This window comes from Argiope bruennichi, chromosome 2 (assembly GCF_947563725.1).
Source record: "Argiope bruennichi chromosome 2, qqArgBrue1.1, whole genome shotgun sequence".
Taxonomy (NCBI): domain Eukaryota; kingdom Metazoa; phylum Arthropoda; class Arachnida; order Araneae; family Araneidae; genus Argiope; species Argiope bruennichi.
Genome location: NC_079152.1, coordinates 109,611,594 through 109,629,148, shown reverse-complemented (window position 1 = coordinate 109,629,148; position 17,555 = coordinate 109,611,594). Strand labels below are relative to the sequence as shown.

At 28.8% G+C, this 17,555-nt stretch overlaps 1 protein-coding gene across 1 annotated transcript; it reads left to right on the top strand.

Annotated features, from left to right (window-relative positions):
• Positions 1 to 1,427: 1,427 nt before the first annotated feature.
• LOC129962106 (nucleolar protein 3-like) lies at positions 1,428 to 11,975 on the top strand. Its single transcript, XM_056075833.1, has 4 exons — positions 1,428 to 1,541; positions 4,005 to 4,122; positions 7,650 to 7,768; positions 11,550 to 11,975. Exons 1-4 carry the CDS (start codon positions 1,500 to 1,502, stop codon positions 11,745 to 11,747), a joined length of 477 nt encoding a protein of 158 aa, XP_055931808.1. The 5' UTR covers positions 1,428 to 1,499; the 3' UTR covers positions 11,748 to 11,975.
• The last annotated feature ends 5,580 nt before the right edge of the window (positions 11,976 to 17,555 follow it).

Sequence of the window (17,555 nt, the reverse complement as noted above, 5' to 3'; positions counted from 1 at the left end):
TACTTAGTTTTAGTCATAAAAAAACGATAGTTTATCTTTGAATCTATGTTTGGAACTGTCAACAATTTCTTACTTAACATGAATTATAGTTCAAAGGTGCAATGTTTTTATAAATATATTTATTGATTTCAACAATCTAAAATATTATTCTGCCCATTATTTAAAACATTTCTCCTACTTGAGTTATTTCAATCTCTAACGATGGGTCAAAATCATCTAATCATGTCTCTTTCGCTGTTGTCTTACCAGATACAGTCATTTCTTTTACACTTCATTCCTTTTGTTCAATTTTTACGGCAGAAATAACTGCGGTTTTATATGCATTAGAAGAAATTTCAGAGAGACAGACAAAAAAGTTTATTATTTATACCGACTGTCTAGGTGTGTTACAATCGCTAAAATCATTTTATCTTCGTCGTCATAATCATCCTTTGGTTTTCAAAATTCTAGATATTTTTAACAAACTGACTTCTCGGGATTTTATTATTTTATTCTGTTGGGTACCCTCTCATGTAGGAATTCTGGGCAATGAAGAGGCAAACAAGGCTGCTAAATTGGCAAGTATTCCAGCGTTCACATCTATTCCTGTAAGCGACTTAAATAAGCACACTAAAAGGCTTCTTTATTCCAAATGGCAAGCTCAATGGGACCTTGAAACTAACAATAAACTACATACTATTAAACCTCATGTACAACCGTGGCCTTCATTACCTAATCGAAAAGCAGACACAGTATTAACCCGTTTACGTATTGCACATACGAGATTCACCCATCGCCACTTGTTACTAGGTGAACAACCACCTCTATGTTCCCAGTGTGACTGTCAAATGTCTGTTAAACATATATTGTGAGAATGTCCAAATTTCAATGCTCAACGTATGCACTTCTTTCAAAATACGAATACTCCATTACCTTTCTTACTTGGTAAGACACCACATGTTCAAATTTTTGCATTTTTGAAATCAATAGGTTTTTATCCACATATTTAAGTTTTCTTCATCTTTCTCAAAAGTTTTCATTTTTAATAGCTGAAATTTTATAATTTAATCCTGAAAAACACAGTTTGGCGCAGCATAGCCAATATCATGGCTCTTGTGCCAATAAAATCCACAAAATCCACAAATTCCTCTAACGATGTAGAAATTTGCTATTGGGTGATGATTAAAATGGATGATTAGACTGCATATTGCTTCAAAATTAGAAATAGGTAATATTTTTAATATTGTTTTTTATTATTTTCCAAACGTCCGGGTTAAAAGATTACAATAATCTCATTCATGTATGCTTCTATCTTTTTTGTAGTTTTATTGTTTTGGATTAAAAAATTTCCCACGTGTCTTCAGATAGATGAAGTTCAAACGTCAGCTTACGTAAATGCTATTTAATCTACAGGTGAAAATATTCCCATGAAAATGGATGATGCTATAAAAGAATTTTACATATATAAGGCAAAATGTTTTTGATATACGTAGACTCCAACTTTGGTTAGAAAGTTAAAGATGAAGCTCTTGGTTTTTGTCGCCGTATTTGCTATTTTTTTGGTAAGAGTTCTAATTAATTTATCATGAATTACATTAAATATTAACAAAGATAACATTTATTTTTAGATTAAAAATAGTTCATTATGATTAATTTCGATTGTAATTCCATATTCAATAAAGTATGCGATAACATTGAAATAATACTTCTATTTCTTATAAATATTATGAAGATTTATCTTAAAAAAATAGAATTAATTATATATTCATAAAAGAACATCTTTGTTTCAAATTTGCCTCTAACCTTTTTGAATTCTAACTAGGAGAATTGAAGCATAAGAATTAATGTCATAAGACATTGTGCTTTCTCAGGTAAATATTAAAAATATCATTGGAATAATATTTGATTGAATCTCCCCTTTAAAATTTTATACATAAATATTTTTAAATAGTTAATCTTCCATTTATTGATTCATTTTGAGTATTGTTCGAATTCGCATAGATTTTTCAATTCAAGTTGGAGTCCATACTGGAATATTTCTAAAATAAATAATTAAGAAGTTCTTTTAATACTTATAATTTACTTAATGACAATAATATTTATTAAATATAAGTTTCAAGACATCATCAAATTATTCAAGAAATCATAAAATCTAATCTACAAAAAGTTTTTTCGTAAAACTAAAATGAGTGGTTTCAATTTTTCAAAATCTTATAGTGATGTGATTAAACCGTATTGTATTACATTTGAGTCAACGGAAAATACATGTACGTAAAATAGGAAAATGAATCATTATGTACTTCATTATAAACCTAATTATTCAGAATTTTCTGAAAAGCTTTAATTCTTAATATATAGGAAAGTCAAAATATCTATGTCAAAATTCTTATAGAAAAATATTATTTTCTGTTCTGACATTCTATTAAATTTATTTTCCAAAATGCAGTGCTTATTAATCCACTAATGTTTATTTATATATATATTTATTTTATAAATTATTTAATAAATTCTTTAAAACGTTGAAAATGTTCAGCAAATGAGGAATTAATATTAATCCTATCTTTTTTTGATAAAATTCCTAAAATCATTTAAATTTTTTTCGAGGATTTGAATTCTTATTTATAAAATAGTAAATGATAAGATATGTATCTGCATACATATCCAGCTCTATTTCTGTTTTGTAACAAAAAAAACTCAATCTAAATTTGAAGAGAAAAAGACTTTATTATATTATTTTGGGTATGGAATATATTTCTTTTCTTTGAATAATGCATGTTATTTTAAGGTAACTGCAAAAAATTTAATAAAATGTATTATAGCTTTAAGCAGTAGCTTGTAGTATATTGTAGCTTTTTTTTTATAAAATTTACTGTAGCTATTTTCAGTGAAAATTGAAGAAATATTCTAGTTTCTCTCCTACTAAAACATGTTTTCTTAAATGAATATTTGAAATATTGATGACTATACTGATAAAAAAATATTTTCCTTTAATAAGCAAGTAAAATAAGCCCTCGTGATAAGTTTACTTCAAAAAGGCATACTATCGCTTCATTATTTAGGAAATTTAACTACTTTTTGTATTTACTTTTAAATATAAATAGTTTTTGTTTTTCAAAATATAAAAAATGTTCCTATCAGTTTAATTTATACTTAAAACGGGAGGAAATAGTCTCCCAAAACATTTTTGCCTACTCTCTAATAAGGGTATTAAACACATAGATTGCATTGGTGTACAATAATTATGAGACATTAAGGTTTAACGTGAATTTAGACATTTCATTGGACATATCGTGTGATCCTTCGTGAAAATTTTGGTTATTAATTTCTGGTATGCAGATATAAGTATACAAAAATCAAATTTGGGCTTTAGACAAATTAGACCGATTGCAATTTGTGACAAAACTACACTTGTAATCCCAAAAATATCATATCAATTTGATATATTTAAACCATTGCGTTTCTGAATTAACGCGTTTATATGTTTCTGAAAATACAAACAGACAAACGGTTAACTCTTGTTGTATTTATCTCAAACTTTGATAAATCTATACATTATAGAAGTAAAATCTGGTTACTGAATTTTATCTAATTATCTTCGTTTTCTCGTTATTGTGTTAGTGTATATTCGAACAGCCGAACAGGGAAAGACTTCCTCTGAATGGAATTTGTTCAAAATTTGACAGAAATCTACAATTTGGGTGTAAAAACCATATACCAAATTACATCAGTCTAGTTAAAAGTATTTTTGAGTTATCTTCGTCAGAGACAGACAGACATACGTACATTTTCCGAAAATGTGTTTTTCGAACTCAGGAACGTCCAAAATGTAGAAATTCATCTAAATCTTGTGTTCGAATTTTTTTTTTTTACAATAACAATACTTTCTATACATTTAGTATATGAGAAAATAAAAACTGAACCTGAGTTTTTTAGTTTCTTAGCCTTCATTTATAAAACTATTATTTGAATTCTAATATAATTCTACACTTTTAAAATACATTTTATAAAATGGAACGTTGTTTCAGGCTTTCAGTGAAGCCAAGCGCTGCCGCTCAGGAGAGGACTGCAAAGAAGACGAGTGTTGTATTGTCAAGGGATTTATATTTCTTAGAAGAGGCGAATGCCAAAAGCTAGCACAGAAAGGTAAGAATGTATTTGCTGCAATAATTTTTTGGAAAATAAATTCATTTGCATTCCTCATTTGAAAATATGATTTACAATTTTACTGTTCTCCATTTGGAACATATATTTAACGATTTTTTATGTTTTAAATTCATTGTAACAATTTTATGGCTAGCTAGATTGCTTTTAATCTCACGAAGACCAGTTTTGGAGTCGATATGTATAAATATGCGTATAATACATGCATAACCTAAATACATGTATATACATAATTGATTTCGAATTCTTTTTTACAAGTGAAGTAGTTGAAGTTCGCACAAAATTATGCAGCATAAATTTATTCAGTAAAAACATCCAAGAAATTAACAATGAGTATTGGATATAGAATCTATTATACCCAAATTAGAAACCAGAATATGAAAAATCTAATATACCACATTAAAATTTGCTTCCCGCGTTATATTTTTCTGCATTACGTAATATCTTCAAATAACTTCATACAAAGTTTGAAGCAGGAGTGTCTTCAGAAAGGGCTAGCTCCTCCACGGGCGGGAGAAATTGTAATTCGTTGTGGAGGGGAGAAAAATGATGGACCCCGCAAAAATTTCCCAAATTTTTATTTATCTTCTAACTGAGTAAACCGTTGGTGAATAGGATTTAAAACATTGATAAAATCTGTAGCTGATTATTTCCCCATGCAGCTTATTATTCCTTTTGTACACTTTTCAAATAAAATACTTATCCCAAACGCTGAAAAAATTAGCCTCAAATCACATATGCCGATTTCCAAAAATTAGAACAAATATCGAGGCAATTCAGATTCAAATAAAATAATGAAATGACGGTCATTTTATAAATATTTAAATTTGATAAAAAAAAATATTTAATTACGATAACATGCTTTATTTGCAATCAATGACACGAGAAATTATAATATTTTAACATTTATTTTTTCTTGCTTTGTTCATTACAAGGCTTTTTTATGTAAGAAAATCAAAACATCTGTCATACATTTAAAATGAGTAAAGTGCTTGAATATTTACTAATAGATAATGCAATTTTGAATCTACTCCCAGATATCCAATAGAACATTTCGCATTAACCCTTAACTGGGGAGGTGAAATTTTAGGACTTAACTGGGGAGGTGCGGTCTAAGAGATCGCATTTCATTTACACTCAAATTAAATTTTCTAATAAATGTATTAGTATGAAAAACTTCCAATATATTTTGCAGATATTTTTCTTAATATATTGATATGTTTTAGAAATGTTTCAAATTACAAATTTTTATTATCATTGAAAAAAGTAAATGCGTAGGAACGTATTTTCTTCTCAAATTACATGTTACAATAAATAATATTCATGAAAAAATATATTACTTTTTACTTTTTAAATAATATTTATTTTTACAGTATATGAAGGTATATAGAAGACAATATAATGTAAAATTAAACAATTATATAAAAAAATTGGCAATGGGTAAAATTGGTCCTTTTTTATCGGCTTGTGTGGCTTTCACAGCACGGTTTTCTAGGGCATTTTAAACATACGGGTTAAGAATTACTATAAAAATCAACCTATAAATAATATATATATATATATATATATATATATATATATATATATATATATATATATATATATATATATATGGTATATTAATATATTTTATAAATTTTTCAAAATACATTATGATTAGAAAAATTAATTATGTTTGAACATACATATCAAAATCAGTTTGCGAACTTTCAGCGAAAACCTCTTCTGTACAGTTATACTTATCACTAAAATCACTTTCTGCTTCATTTAAAAGTGTCTGTAGCACTGCTTCATAATAGGATCATTAAATTGGATGATATTTCGGGGCTCCAGTTTTAGCGCCATTTGCAAAGCCTTGTTTATCACTGGGACACTAAGAGGGAGGTGCGGTCCTAGAGCCCGCGCTCAAAGAAATAACTGAATTATTTTAAAAAGCATCCGCTGAAATCGGTTGAAAAAGTGCACGGGCATTGAAGGTTACAAAACAGGAAGCTACAGGGTCAATCCATTCAATTGAGCTAAAAATAGAAAAAGGATGACCGAAAATCCATCGCTAGCGGTCTCACAGACCGTATGACCCCAGTTAAGAGTTAAGAAATCAATTTTTAAATTATAGTAAATCAATTTATATTGTAAAACACACATAATAACCAAAACATATGTAAGACGGATATAATATAATAAGTGGCCAGCAAAGAAGGAAATAAATTTGAAGAGCCAATGTTTCATGTTTCGGCTAGATCAGACAAGGACCAGAAGTTATTTTCCAAAATTCTTTTATGCTGAAACGATGAATGAAACTATTGAATGCATTTTTAGAAGTTCCTTATAAATTACTACAAATTCGGATGCATTAATTTTACTATCATTCTAAATTAATTCAGTTTTAATTTGAAATCTATTTTAGCAGTAATGGAACATTTGATCGGGTCGCATCCGGTCTGCTGGCCATACTTTGCACATTATTGACTCAAATGATTTAGTTTTATTAAACATAGAAGTTCATATATTTGAATTTTAAAGGAATCTAATTTAAAACATAATATTTGCTGGTGTTAACAAGATAATTTTTTTAGACTGAAAGTATTACGTTTACAGAATTTTAAACGATGGCAAATTAATTTCAAATTTCAAATGACCCTTTTAAGTTACTTTTCCTAAATTTATGTTAAATACCCAATAGATATCTTTTGTTATTGTTGAACTTTACGGGTTGAATTTTCCACTAATTAAATAACATTATAAATATAATTGGCAGTATTTTTTTATCATTATATAGCTCTGCAATTTCATCATACAATTTTTTTTATTCACTAAATGCATAGCTTTATCATTCAAAATTGCTTACTTTTTAAAATGTCTTTAAAAATTCATTATTTTTACAATTTAGGAGTTTTCCTTCCAAAACATTAACGCGTTAAACAGTAATAAAGCTCTTATATATAGAATTAAGTGAGTGATAAAAACAAAGGATATCTTGCTCTATTGCTTGAATGGCTTAAACATTACTTGCCATAAAATGTAAAAGTTTTTTCTCAAATTATATTTTGAGTGCTTCTTAAATAGAAAAAAAAAGTACAATTAAATTTATTATCTCACATTTAAACTATTTTTATTTTTTGGCTAAGGAGGGGCTTATAAAAATCATCGCTCTAATAATCCTTTTGTTTTGCAGGAAGTGGTGCTTTTTTGTTGTAATACAAATGCACTGTATAATATATAATAAAAAAATGTTCTGACATAAATATCCTTTTTTAATGGATTTCTACATCTTCTTTTTATGGATTTCCATTCCTTTGCACTCACAAAGAACAATAAATGAAATTTGTATTCTTAAGCATTAAGTTGAATACCGCTCCAGGAATGAAAACGACATTTGAAATTCTATAAGAAATTCAATGCAAATATGTAACAAACTATTAAACTTCACTTCAATAGCACTCAATTCTTGCATGTTTATCGGTAATTCATAGTATTTACAACTAATCAAGAAATATAACATTCTGCAGGTGAAAGATGTAGCGAAGAGGAAGATACCGAAGGCTTTCTGGATCAGAAATACAGAAACCACTGCCCATGCGCCGGTGGTTTATCTTGTGAGCCTACAGAAGTCAAAGATTTGCCATTCGTAAGTATAAATTTCATACATGTTTATGCCGATGTAACAAGCTTTAGTTATGAAATATTCCATATAAATGGCCTAACCAACTTTGATTTTAAGAAACAAAATGTATGAATACTTATTATAAGAAGCAAAATATTTTATTATTAGTCCTAACTCAAAAACCCATATTACCACAGCTCTTACGCCACGCAACATATTATCATTTCAGCCTGCAATGATGAATATCACTTATTATTAAGATAATCGTGTAGATATCGTGCTACGCTCTTTGGCAATAAATTATTTCATGTAAAGAGATTAATATAAGTATTCATTGCCAGAAGTAAAATGTAGAAAATATTCATTATAAAAACTAGTTGGAATGGTCTCCCCAAAACGTTCTTGCATACTCTCTAACAACGATGCTATCCCAACGAACACTTTGCATGGCTTTGGCGTACAATAGTTACCTTTAATAACCTTTGGCATGAAATTAGCATTTTTCCTAGCTCTTGGCGAGTTTTTTTCCGGATTAATCTCTGTCATGCAGTCAATAATATTAGAAAATCAAATTTGTGCTTTAAACACGCATTTCCCAATCAATTGAAACAAAAATTTGACACAAAACTTCACTTGTAGTCAGAAATTTCCAAATATTTAAGTCATAGAAGTTGTGAGTTACCGTATTTACATGTTTATGAAAGCACATGCTGACACATGGTCAATCCCTTCTAAGATTCAGCTAAAAATTTAGTAAGTCTCTAAACTAGAGCTGTTAAATTTATCTATCTAGCTCTCTAGGTTTTGCAGTTAACATGTTAAGGCATATTTGGACAGCCGGACAGACAGATTTCCTCTGAACGGAATTTGCACAAAATTTAACAGGAAACTACAAATTTCATGTAAATACATTTCATCTATCCAGCTCAAAGCTCTTCTGAGTTCCAGTCAGACAGACGGATAGACATTTCACAGAAACACGCTTTTCGAACTTAGAGAGGTTTGAAACGTGCAGATCATATCACATTGAAATCTAATATAGGTCTAGTAGATCATGCTCAAAAAATTATTGATTCTATGTTGAATTTTTCATATAAAGAATTTGGAAATAGTGAAAAAGTGTCAAAAGATGAATGAGTGGAAGAAAAAAGGAAGACGTCCCCCGTTTTTGGAAATGTCTTCTTGCTTTGTGTTTAATTGCCACTTGTCCTTTTAATTAGATACTTGTATGGTGGCTATGCGCATGTTATATTTCACATATCTTCCAGGACAACTGGACCAAATTCAATCAAATTTCGCTTACTTATTTTTAAGAAATTTTTTTATTATCTTGAAATTTTTTAAGTATAAAAATTAACTGAACGCTCATTTAATTAGAAAATAACAAAAATATTGCTTTTATTTCAACAGTAATTTCAGAAAAAATTGTCACAGAAAAATTATTTCTCCACCGTCTGAAAATTTAGAATTTTACCGTCTCTGTGTCATGTTACGAATGTTATTAGTTTTTTAAAAGTGCAAAGGAGAATGATTTTTAAATGAGCAAATATGTAAATACTCCTTTGGTAGGCTACAGTAAGATGTTGAACTTACCCAACTATATATTTTGAAATTATCTACTACTTAAATTCTTAATGTTTGATAATGTGTTATTGATAGTTGCATTTTTTGTTATTGATAAATCACGCCAAAAGTTCCAACCCACAAATTCAAATGAAGGACAACAAATTCCTCTCAGCAAACTGGAAGGCAAAAGTAGATTCCTTTACATCTGAGTTACTATCTGGCAATACAAATTGTTGATATTAGAAACAGGCAAAATTAGGGCATGAAAATCACTTTTTAGCCCCTAATTTATAAAATATTGAAATTATTGAAATATTTTTAAATACAAATTTCTAAATCTTAATAGGGCGCTAATTTGGCTAATTGAATTTAATTTTCTATTTTTAATATTAAGAAACTTATAGCGAAATGAAAACTTCAATCCCCCCCCCCCAATTTCCACTTGCTTTAAACTAGATGGGTCATTTACAAACTCTCACACACAAATGTAACCACACACACATATGTGTATATATTCCTATATATTAACATATAAACAATGTTATTAGTTTTCATATATATTATTTTCATATATATTAAACATATAAATAATATTATTAAACTTTTGAGCGAAGGATCGAAGCGTGGTTTTGGGTTTTAGGTACCATTTTCGGTGAAGAACTGACGAAATTTTTCCCAAGTCTTGTCATGAGAACCATTGCAATAGGTAGTCTTCTTATAAGAATCTACCTCAAAGTAGTTTTCGAAAGCAAATGATTTTTTTTATTGTTATTGAAGAATCAAATATATACGAAGATCTCTACAATTTAAATTATTTTCATGTTATTTAATTAATTATCTCAAAAACATTTTGTACTGCAATGCTATTTCTATGCCAATTAATTTTTGATTACAGTAACCGTGCTTCTACAATGAGTATAAAACTGCTCATTTCTTTGTTAATACAATGACATGTGGTTTGAACCATCATGTGATCCTCTACTTGCTTTTCATTTCCTTTGGAATACAATATTATACTATAATAATTTATACAAAAGTAGTTTTTAAGTTAAAAAATATTTCATGTGAGCGGAGTTTAATCCCCAGAAACTTTAGGTATATCAATTAATAATATAAATAAATAGCATGTTGATATTTATTCATTAATTTTACTTTTATTGACTTCTCTTTCCTACCCAAAATGGTATAGGCCACATGAAAGGAAATAAGATGATACGCAAAATTTCCCCACGATGTGTTAGAAAAAGGCAGAGAAAAACGGAAATGCATAAACACTATTTTATACTATTCAAATAATATCAACATTACGTAGTTTGTATTGTTGAGTCACATTTTCGAACATCATTTATAGAGCGAAAAATAATTATTCGTGGGAATAAAAACTTCTCTTTTATATTTTATAATAGTTGAAAAGCTCCTAAAAGTGCCTGGGGCCGGGATAACCTGGTTGGTAGAGCGTTGGATTCGCCTCCCTTAGCTTGCGAGTTCGAACCGAAGATTCCCCGTGTGCTTGGCGGCTGACGCGCGTATAAATCTGTTGTGGTCACAAACTCCTCTATGTCGAGAGTAATACCACTGGGGGTACTGGATCAGGGATGATCGCTTTCTGATTCAGGTCTAAATTACGATCTGTGGATGTGTGAAAGAAGTCCTCCCCGTAAAAAGAATTGTGACGTGTGTGTAGCTAAGTTGTTCTCTTGGCACTAGATGACGCCACTATAAAAACAAGAGACGCTTCCCCACCGGCTTAAAATTGCTGTCTTTGTAACAGCGGGCTTCTCCATGGCAAGTGCCATAAAAAACAACACGTTTCGACATAGCCTGTGAAACTTGTTTTTGTGTGGTTAAGTAAACCAAAGAGTGTTAAATAAATATGACCTAGTATTTATTTATTTATATTATTAGTTTCAGGATAGTCAAGGTATTAAGTTCATCCCTCTTGTTATTCTTCGAAGTATTTTCACAAGCGCATATAATTATTTGTATAACTGTTCTTTCATATAGTGACGACGATAGATAAACAAGTTCAGTCTTAACACCAATCCTGGAATATTTCGATATTTCGGAGTTGACGATAAGCTGAAGCATGTGTTTCTTTTCCAAGAACTGATAAACAAACATTATCTTGGATATATTTTTCCGCAGATGGTGATAAATGATAACGGATTATTTTACTTGGGAATTCAAATATATTAAAAACTTTTTCTGTAATTAAAAGATATATTTTTTTTTCTTAAAGGGTATAACACTCAAGTACGATGAGAGATGTGTTGGAGATGTTACTGTGCCTACGCCAACTGAACCCGAACCTGAACCAGAAACTGAAGAACCCAAAACCGAAGAACCAGAACCTGAGCCCGAAACCGAAGAACCAGAACCGGAACCGGAAACTGAAGAGCCTGAGCCAGAACCTGAAGATCCTGAGCCAGAACAATAGAAAAAAAATACTTCTGTGAACCAAATGTTTTCATGAATTACCTACATATTAACATTAATTAAAAATGTATAAAGACACTTCATCTACATGTTAACACATTGTTTTGTCTTTTGCTATTCTTTGATTAACTATTTTAATTTTAAGGCAACTTTGATTTCTAATGTTCCTATTGAAATTAATTATTTGTAATTACGCACTGCTCTTATTAAATTCATTATTTTAAGCATACTTCAAATAAAAACATGATTTTATTTTATAAATGCATGAAAGACTGTAATTGAAAGCTTCTCCTTTTTTTTTAATTTATTGCACCAGTTAATGCATAATTTTCGCACCGTTTAATAAATCTTTTTCGCTGTTCTTTGATATAATTCACTCATAAATTAAATGAGTTTTGAGCTTCAGAAGAATTTGAATTTTATAATACTTTATTTTTACAAAAAGAGTAGCTAAGATTATTCAATTTTTTTTTTCAAATTGCGATAATAAAATATAGAATTAAAATATAGAAATATAAATAATGTAAATAAAAATTCATCTTATTACAAACCGACATAGATAGACAAGTAAAAAAGTTCTCCTTTCCTTCCTTTTCTTTGAGTCAATATATATACCACCGAAAACTTTACGAAAATTAATTTTTCATACAAAATCTTTTTAGCTATATTTTATTAAAAAAACAACCTTCTTGATACATTAACATTTTTAAACAGAAAATATCATCTCTTTTGCTATTGCAATTAAAATACGAAACATAGAATTTCATTATTTTAGACTATTTGAATGAACGCTTCAAGGAAGCTTTTACTGGCAAGAATCAATTGAAATTATTTATAAATGTGCAAACTTGGTGTTAAATTACTTTCGATTATTTACTAGAATGCTTTGAAAAGATTCTATCTATTTATTTGCTTGAATTCATTTATTTGAATGTTTATTATACGTTAATTAATTTCGATTTTCTTTAAAAAATGTTGTAAATGAAAGAGGATCCATGTATATAGCATGCTTAGCAAAATGTATCATCAGGGCATGAAAATATATCAGGCCAACTTTTTTCCGTGACGTCCAAAAATAATTAGTTTTATGAGTGCATTTCTGTATTTCTGATGAAGTAAGTCTCACAAGCACTATTATTGTAAAAGGGTTTTAATCATTTTCTTCAGATTTTAAATTGTATATATATTTTTAGAAAGTCATTTTATAATTAAGTCTCTGAATTTAAAAATATTCGAATTAAAGCAGCATAATTTATATAATTTGTTTTAATTTTCATTTAATTGTTATTTCTCGTTTACGATGTACACTAAGAGAAATTATTGTAATCTTTAACAAATTCTAATACGATATTTTTTCCCCTGAATACAAAAAACGCATTTTTGGATTCATGCGCATTAATTTTTCTGTGAATACGATAATTCAAACACGTTTTGAGATAAACGTAATCTGATTTAATATCGTAGCACTAAATTTGTGGGTTTCTATCAAATTTTGAAAGAAATCCATTCAGTGAAAGTCTATTTGTCTGCCTGACTAAGTCAAATAAATATGATAAATTCAAAGCTATGGAAAAATAAAATTTCGTACACAGACTTAACATCTAAAATATATATCCGTAACAAATTATAACTAAATTCGTCAAGAGATGAACCTTTGACGGACTGTTCTTTTGCACGCATATAAAGGAATTAATTCAAGGCAAAAACGACTTTAAGGTAGCTGACTACATTAGAATTTTTTTTTTTTTTTTTTTTTTTTTTTTTTTTTGCGAAATTGTGAATTTTTTTTTATTTAATATTTTTAATGTATGAACAGGTTTCTTCATCGAACCTTGAAAATCTTTAGTTTCTAAGTCTGTTTTTTGGGAAGTTGCACTGACTTTTACATTTTCATTTACTTACAGTTTAATATTATTTTATATCTTTAGATAGTATTTTCTTAAATTTTAATCTTTGATAGAATTGCTTTGCAAAAAATTCATTAATTAAAATATAATGTGTAATTTTTGTTCAAATTTGGTTGAATATTTTCTCAATATATATACTGCAGTTTCTGAACTAGAGAATAAGTAATCTATTCATTTTGAAATATTTTATAATTGTTTTAATATTTCATAATATGAAAAAAAATTGAAAAATCTTTATTATTTATCAGTTTAACTGCAATATTTACAGAATGGTTAGAAATACGGCTTATATTTTATGTTTATGAACTATATAATATATATTTCTTAAATTATCTACAATATTTTAAGCAAATAATTTGATAATATCTAAACTAGAAGATTTTTTCTTTATACTTCTTTTTCGCTAAAAAAGGCTCTCTTTTCCAATTTTTAATTAACTTTTGCCACTCAACTGGTATATTTTGATTTCATAGATGTTTTTTTACTCTTTTTCAATGCAAATATTTAAAAAAATATAGCTATTTTTGAGCGTTTTTTCAAGTTATTCATCTCGAATGTAGTCATATATCTTAATGAAAAGACAGAAGTTGTTTTTAGGTTTTCTGAATGGATATCATTCTTTTAAAACTTTCATCAAGTAGTGAAACTTCACTATATAGTGGTATTATTATAATTCCATCAGAAGGCTGTTAGTGTTTAAAATTAAAAGGACTTTCGTTATTTGCAATTAAACATCACTAGACATATTTTAATAAATTAAGTTTATATTCAAGTCCATATAATCCATAAAAATAAAACAAGAGCATATTATGATTGTCACTTATGATAGTATGTGCAGGAAAATATGAAACAAACATTGCAAGACTGAAAAAAAAGATGGGTCAATAGGGATAATGCGCCATTCTTAGAGTTATACAACTTTCATAATTGAATTCATGCTTAAAATGTAACAGTTTATGAGGCTCTGTGACTACCATTTCTCCAATATTTCAGTTTACAATACATTCAATATATTATAATATATATGAATATATTTAGTTCAGTACTGCAGTTTTCAGTACTGCATTTGGATGATTCTGTGAAAGGAATTGAGATTTATAATTAGTCTCCTGAGAATGCTGTATAAATACACTGTAGTGTTGAAGACTGTCAAATCCATATTCCAGATATCTTCACTTTCCAGAAATTTCACAAAAAATGATCTCTCTTTAAACAATTGAAACCACCTTAAAAATACAAATTATGTGCTACTACTCACTTGAAATGGCGAATTGAATCTTCAAGATCACATTCCTACATCTAATAGCAATCAGAGAAAATCTCTTTAAACTTATGAACATCTCTGCCGTACCGTTCACTCTGAGACATCATTTTTCTTTCACGTCCGACTTTGATACGTACCTAAAAGGTCATAAATTTTCAACCATAACAGGATTTTAATCGCATGTGAGCTCTCAGAAAAAGGTTTATGACTATTGTTATGAGAAATTAAGTCGAGAATCAATGATTGTATTAATTGTGGACTGGAGTGTAAATTGAATGGCATTATGTTTCTTCCTGTTACAAATATTCTCCGAAACAAGCTAAACAAGCTTTCATGTCGGATAAGATCCTCCTGCATGCATTTGTGATATTTCCGCTACGAATGAATCCTAATAGTCTTGTTTCAACACTTTCCAGTGCGTAGTTTCTATTATTTCATTTTTAATGGCAACAACGATCGTCCATATAAATTTTCTTTGCCCACAGAATTGCTAAAAGTTTAGGAGTCTTTCTCATACATATTAGCGCCATAGAACTACGGATACTAGATTTTAGCGCCATAGAATATTTTCAAGTTGCTATTGAGGAGGACAATTGGAATACATCCGTTTCTTCTGAGAACAATACAAGACTTGAAAATGCTTTGTTGACTGGAAATGACTGCCAAAATGATTAATAAAATATCTAATTTCCGGAATGCATTCATTTTGTGAAAACTCTATAACAATAATAGGGGACTGTACATCTTATAAACTCATTTTTCTCTCTGCAACATCTGTTTCATACTTTCTGGAAACATCTGGAAAAATTGCTGATTTGGAAAGGTCTGGAGAGATTGATGATCTAGATTATATGGGCCAGTGTAAGGAATTGCTCATTCTGTTGTTTGTTTATGCCTAATTTCAGAGAAACCTACCTTAGATATAAATGAATTGAACGAAAGTTAAAGTTTTCTTAAATATGACACTAGCGTGCATTTGATGATTCAAACAGAATAATTATAAGAAAACAATTCTTTACTGAACCAGGTGCACATTTCCAATGTGAGGCATATTATTGTCTTTTTTCCTAAAGAAATCACGTATGATAATGGTGGAAATTGTGCATACGTCTTTGTAAAGAAATTTATAGAAAAAAATTAAATGTTATTGAAATTTCAATACTGAAAATACAAAAGGATCATAAAGTCTTTCCTGTGTTGCAAAAAGTTGTCAGGAAATTACTGTCAATGCAAAAACTTATAATTGCATACCCCTTCACTCAAGGTTATTTCTCTCTTCAAATAGGTTGCACATTCAGTCTCTACAAGTAAGTATTGGATAATCGGAATTAATATTTAACAAGCATAAAATAATCATAAGCAAGCATAAAATAAGATGTTGATGACCTTCCAATGAGAAACAGGCCTCGGTTCAGTGATGAAGACATGAACTTTATACATTATTTATGTTTACATGAAAGTAATTACCCTCGCAGTACAAAATTTGCAACGGAAATTTTCAATGCCTTAAGTGGCATCAACGATTACATAAATCATGTTTATTTCTTGGATGAACCAATTTTTTATGCGTTCGATAAAAACCGAAAAATATTTAGTGAAACATTTTCAGTCAATATGTAGAACAGCATCAATATTTAGGCAAATTTGTGCCTTCCCAGAATCCTTTATTTCTGTCTCAAATTAGATTTCTTTTAGTGAACTTCAATAGAATTCTTTTAGTGAATCAGAAAACAGGGCCGAAAGTGAGTTCTAAATGTAAAGTATTTTTTAAACCTTTGGAAACTCTAAAAATCTATCTATTTCGATCAATTTAGAAGAAAGGTACAGAATTACAAAATGTCGACAAACTAGTAAAGAACAAACTAGTGTCAACAAACTAGTGACTCGTTTATTCAAATCTTTGTAAAGCACTTAAAGGCAATAATGTCACAACTTCACATTTATTAGGTGCATTTACTATCAACTTAACATTTAAAAGAAGCTGATTAAGTGCTCCTGTGATTTCTTTGAAATTGAACGATTCTATTGATTCTGAAAAAGCTTTATAATTTACGTTTTAACGAAAATGGGTTCCTTGAAAGGAAAGGTCTCTTAAAATTATTTACTCAAAGTAACAACAAATCAACTGTCACTGTTTGAAAAATCCAGACACAAAATAGTCATGGATCGATATCTGACTGTGATGTTCCTAAAAAGATTTAAAAAATTGCGAACACCTCCCTATTAAAACGATAATATACATATCTTTATAATATTGTTGAATATCCTGAAATCCTCACAATATTGTGAAGATATCGTAACAATGTTGCAGAACATCTTATGAGCTAATGAGGACGAGCAATTTAAACGAGCAATTCTTATATATATATATATATATATATATATATATATATATATATATATATATATATATATATATATATAAATTTATTTCATGTATCTTGGAAACGGCTCTAAAGAATTGGATCAAATTTTATATTTAGATTAGGTTTTGCTTTTAAAGATTATAAGTGACTTACCTAAAAAGAAAACGCGATTTTACACACACACACGCATAAAAAACACATTTTTTTTAAAAGTAATCATTAGAGCATTTTTCTATCTGCTCTCAAGCTGACAATGTCAGATAGCGCCATCT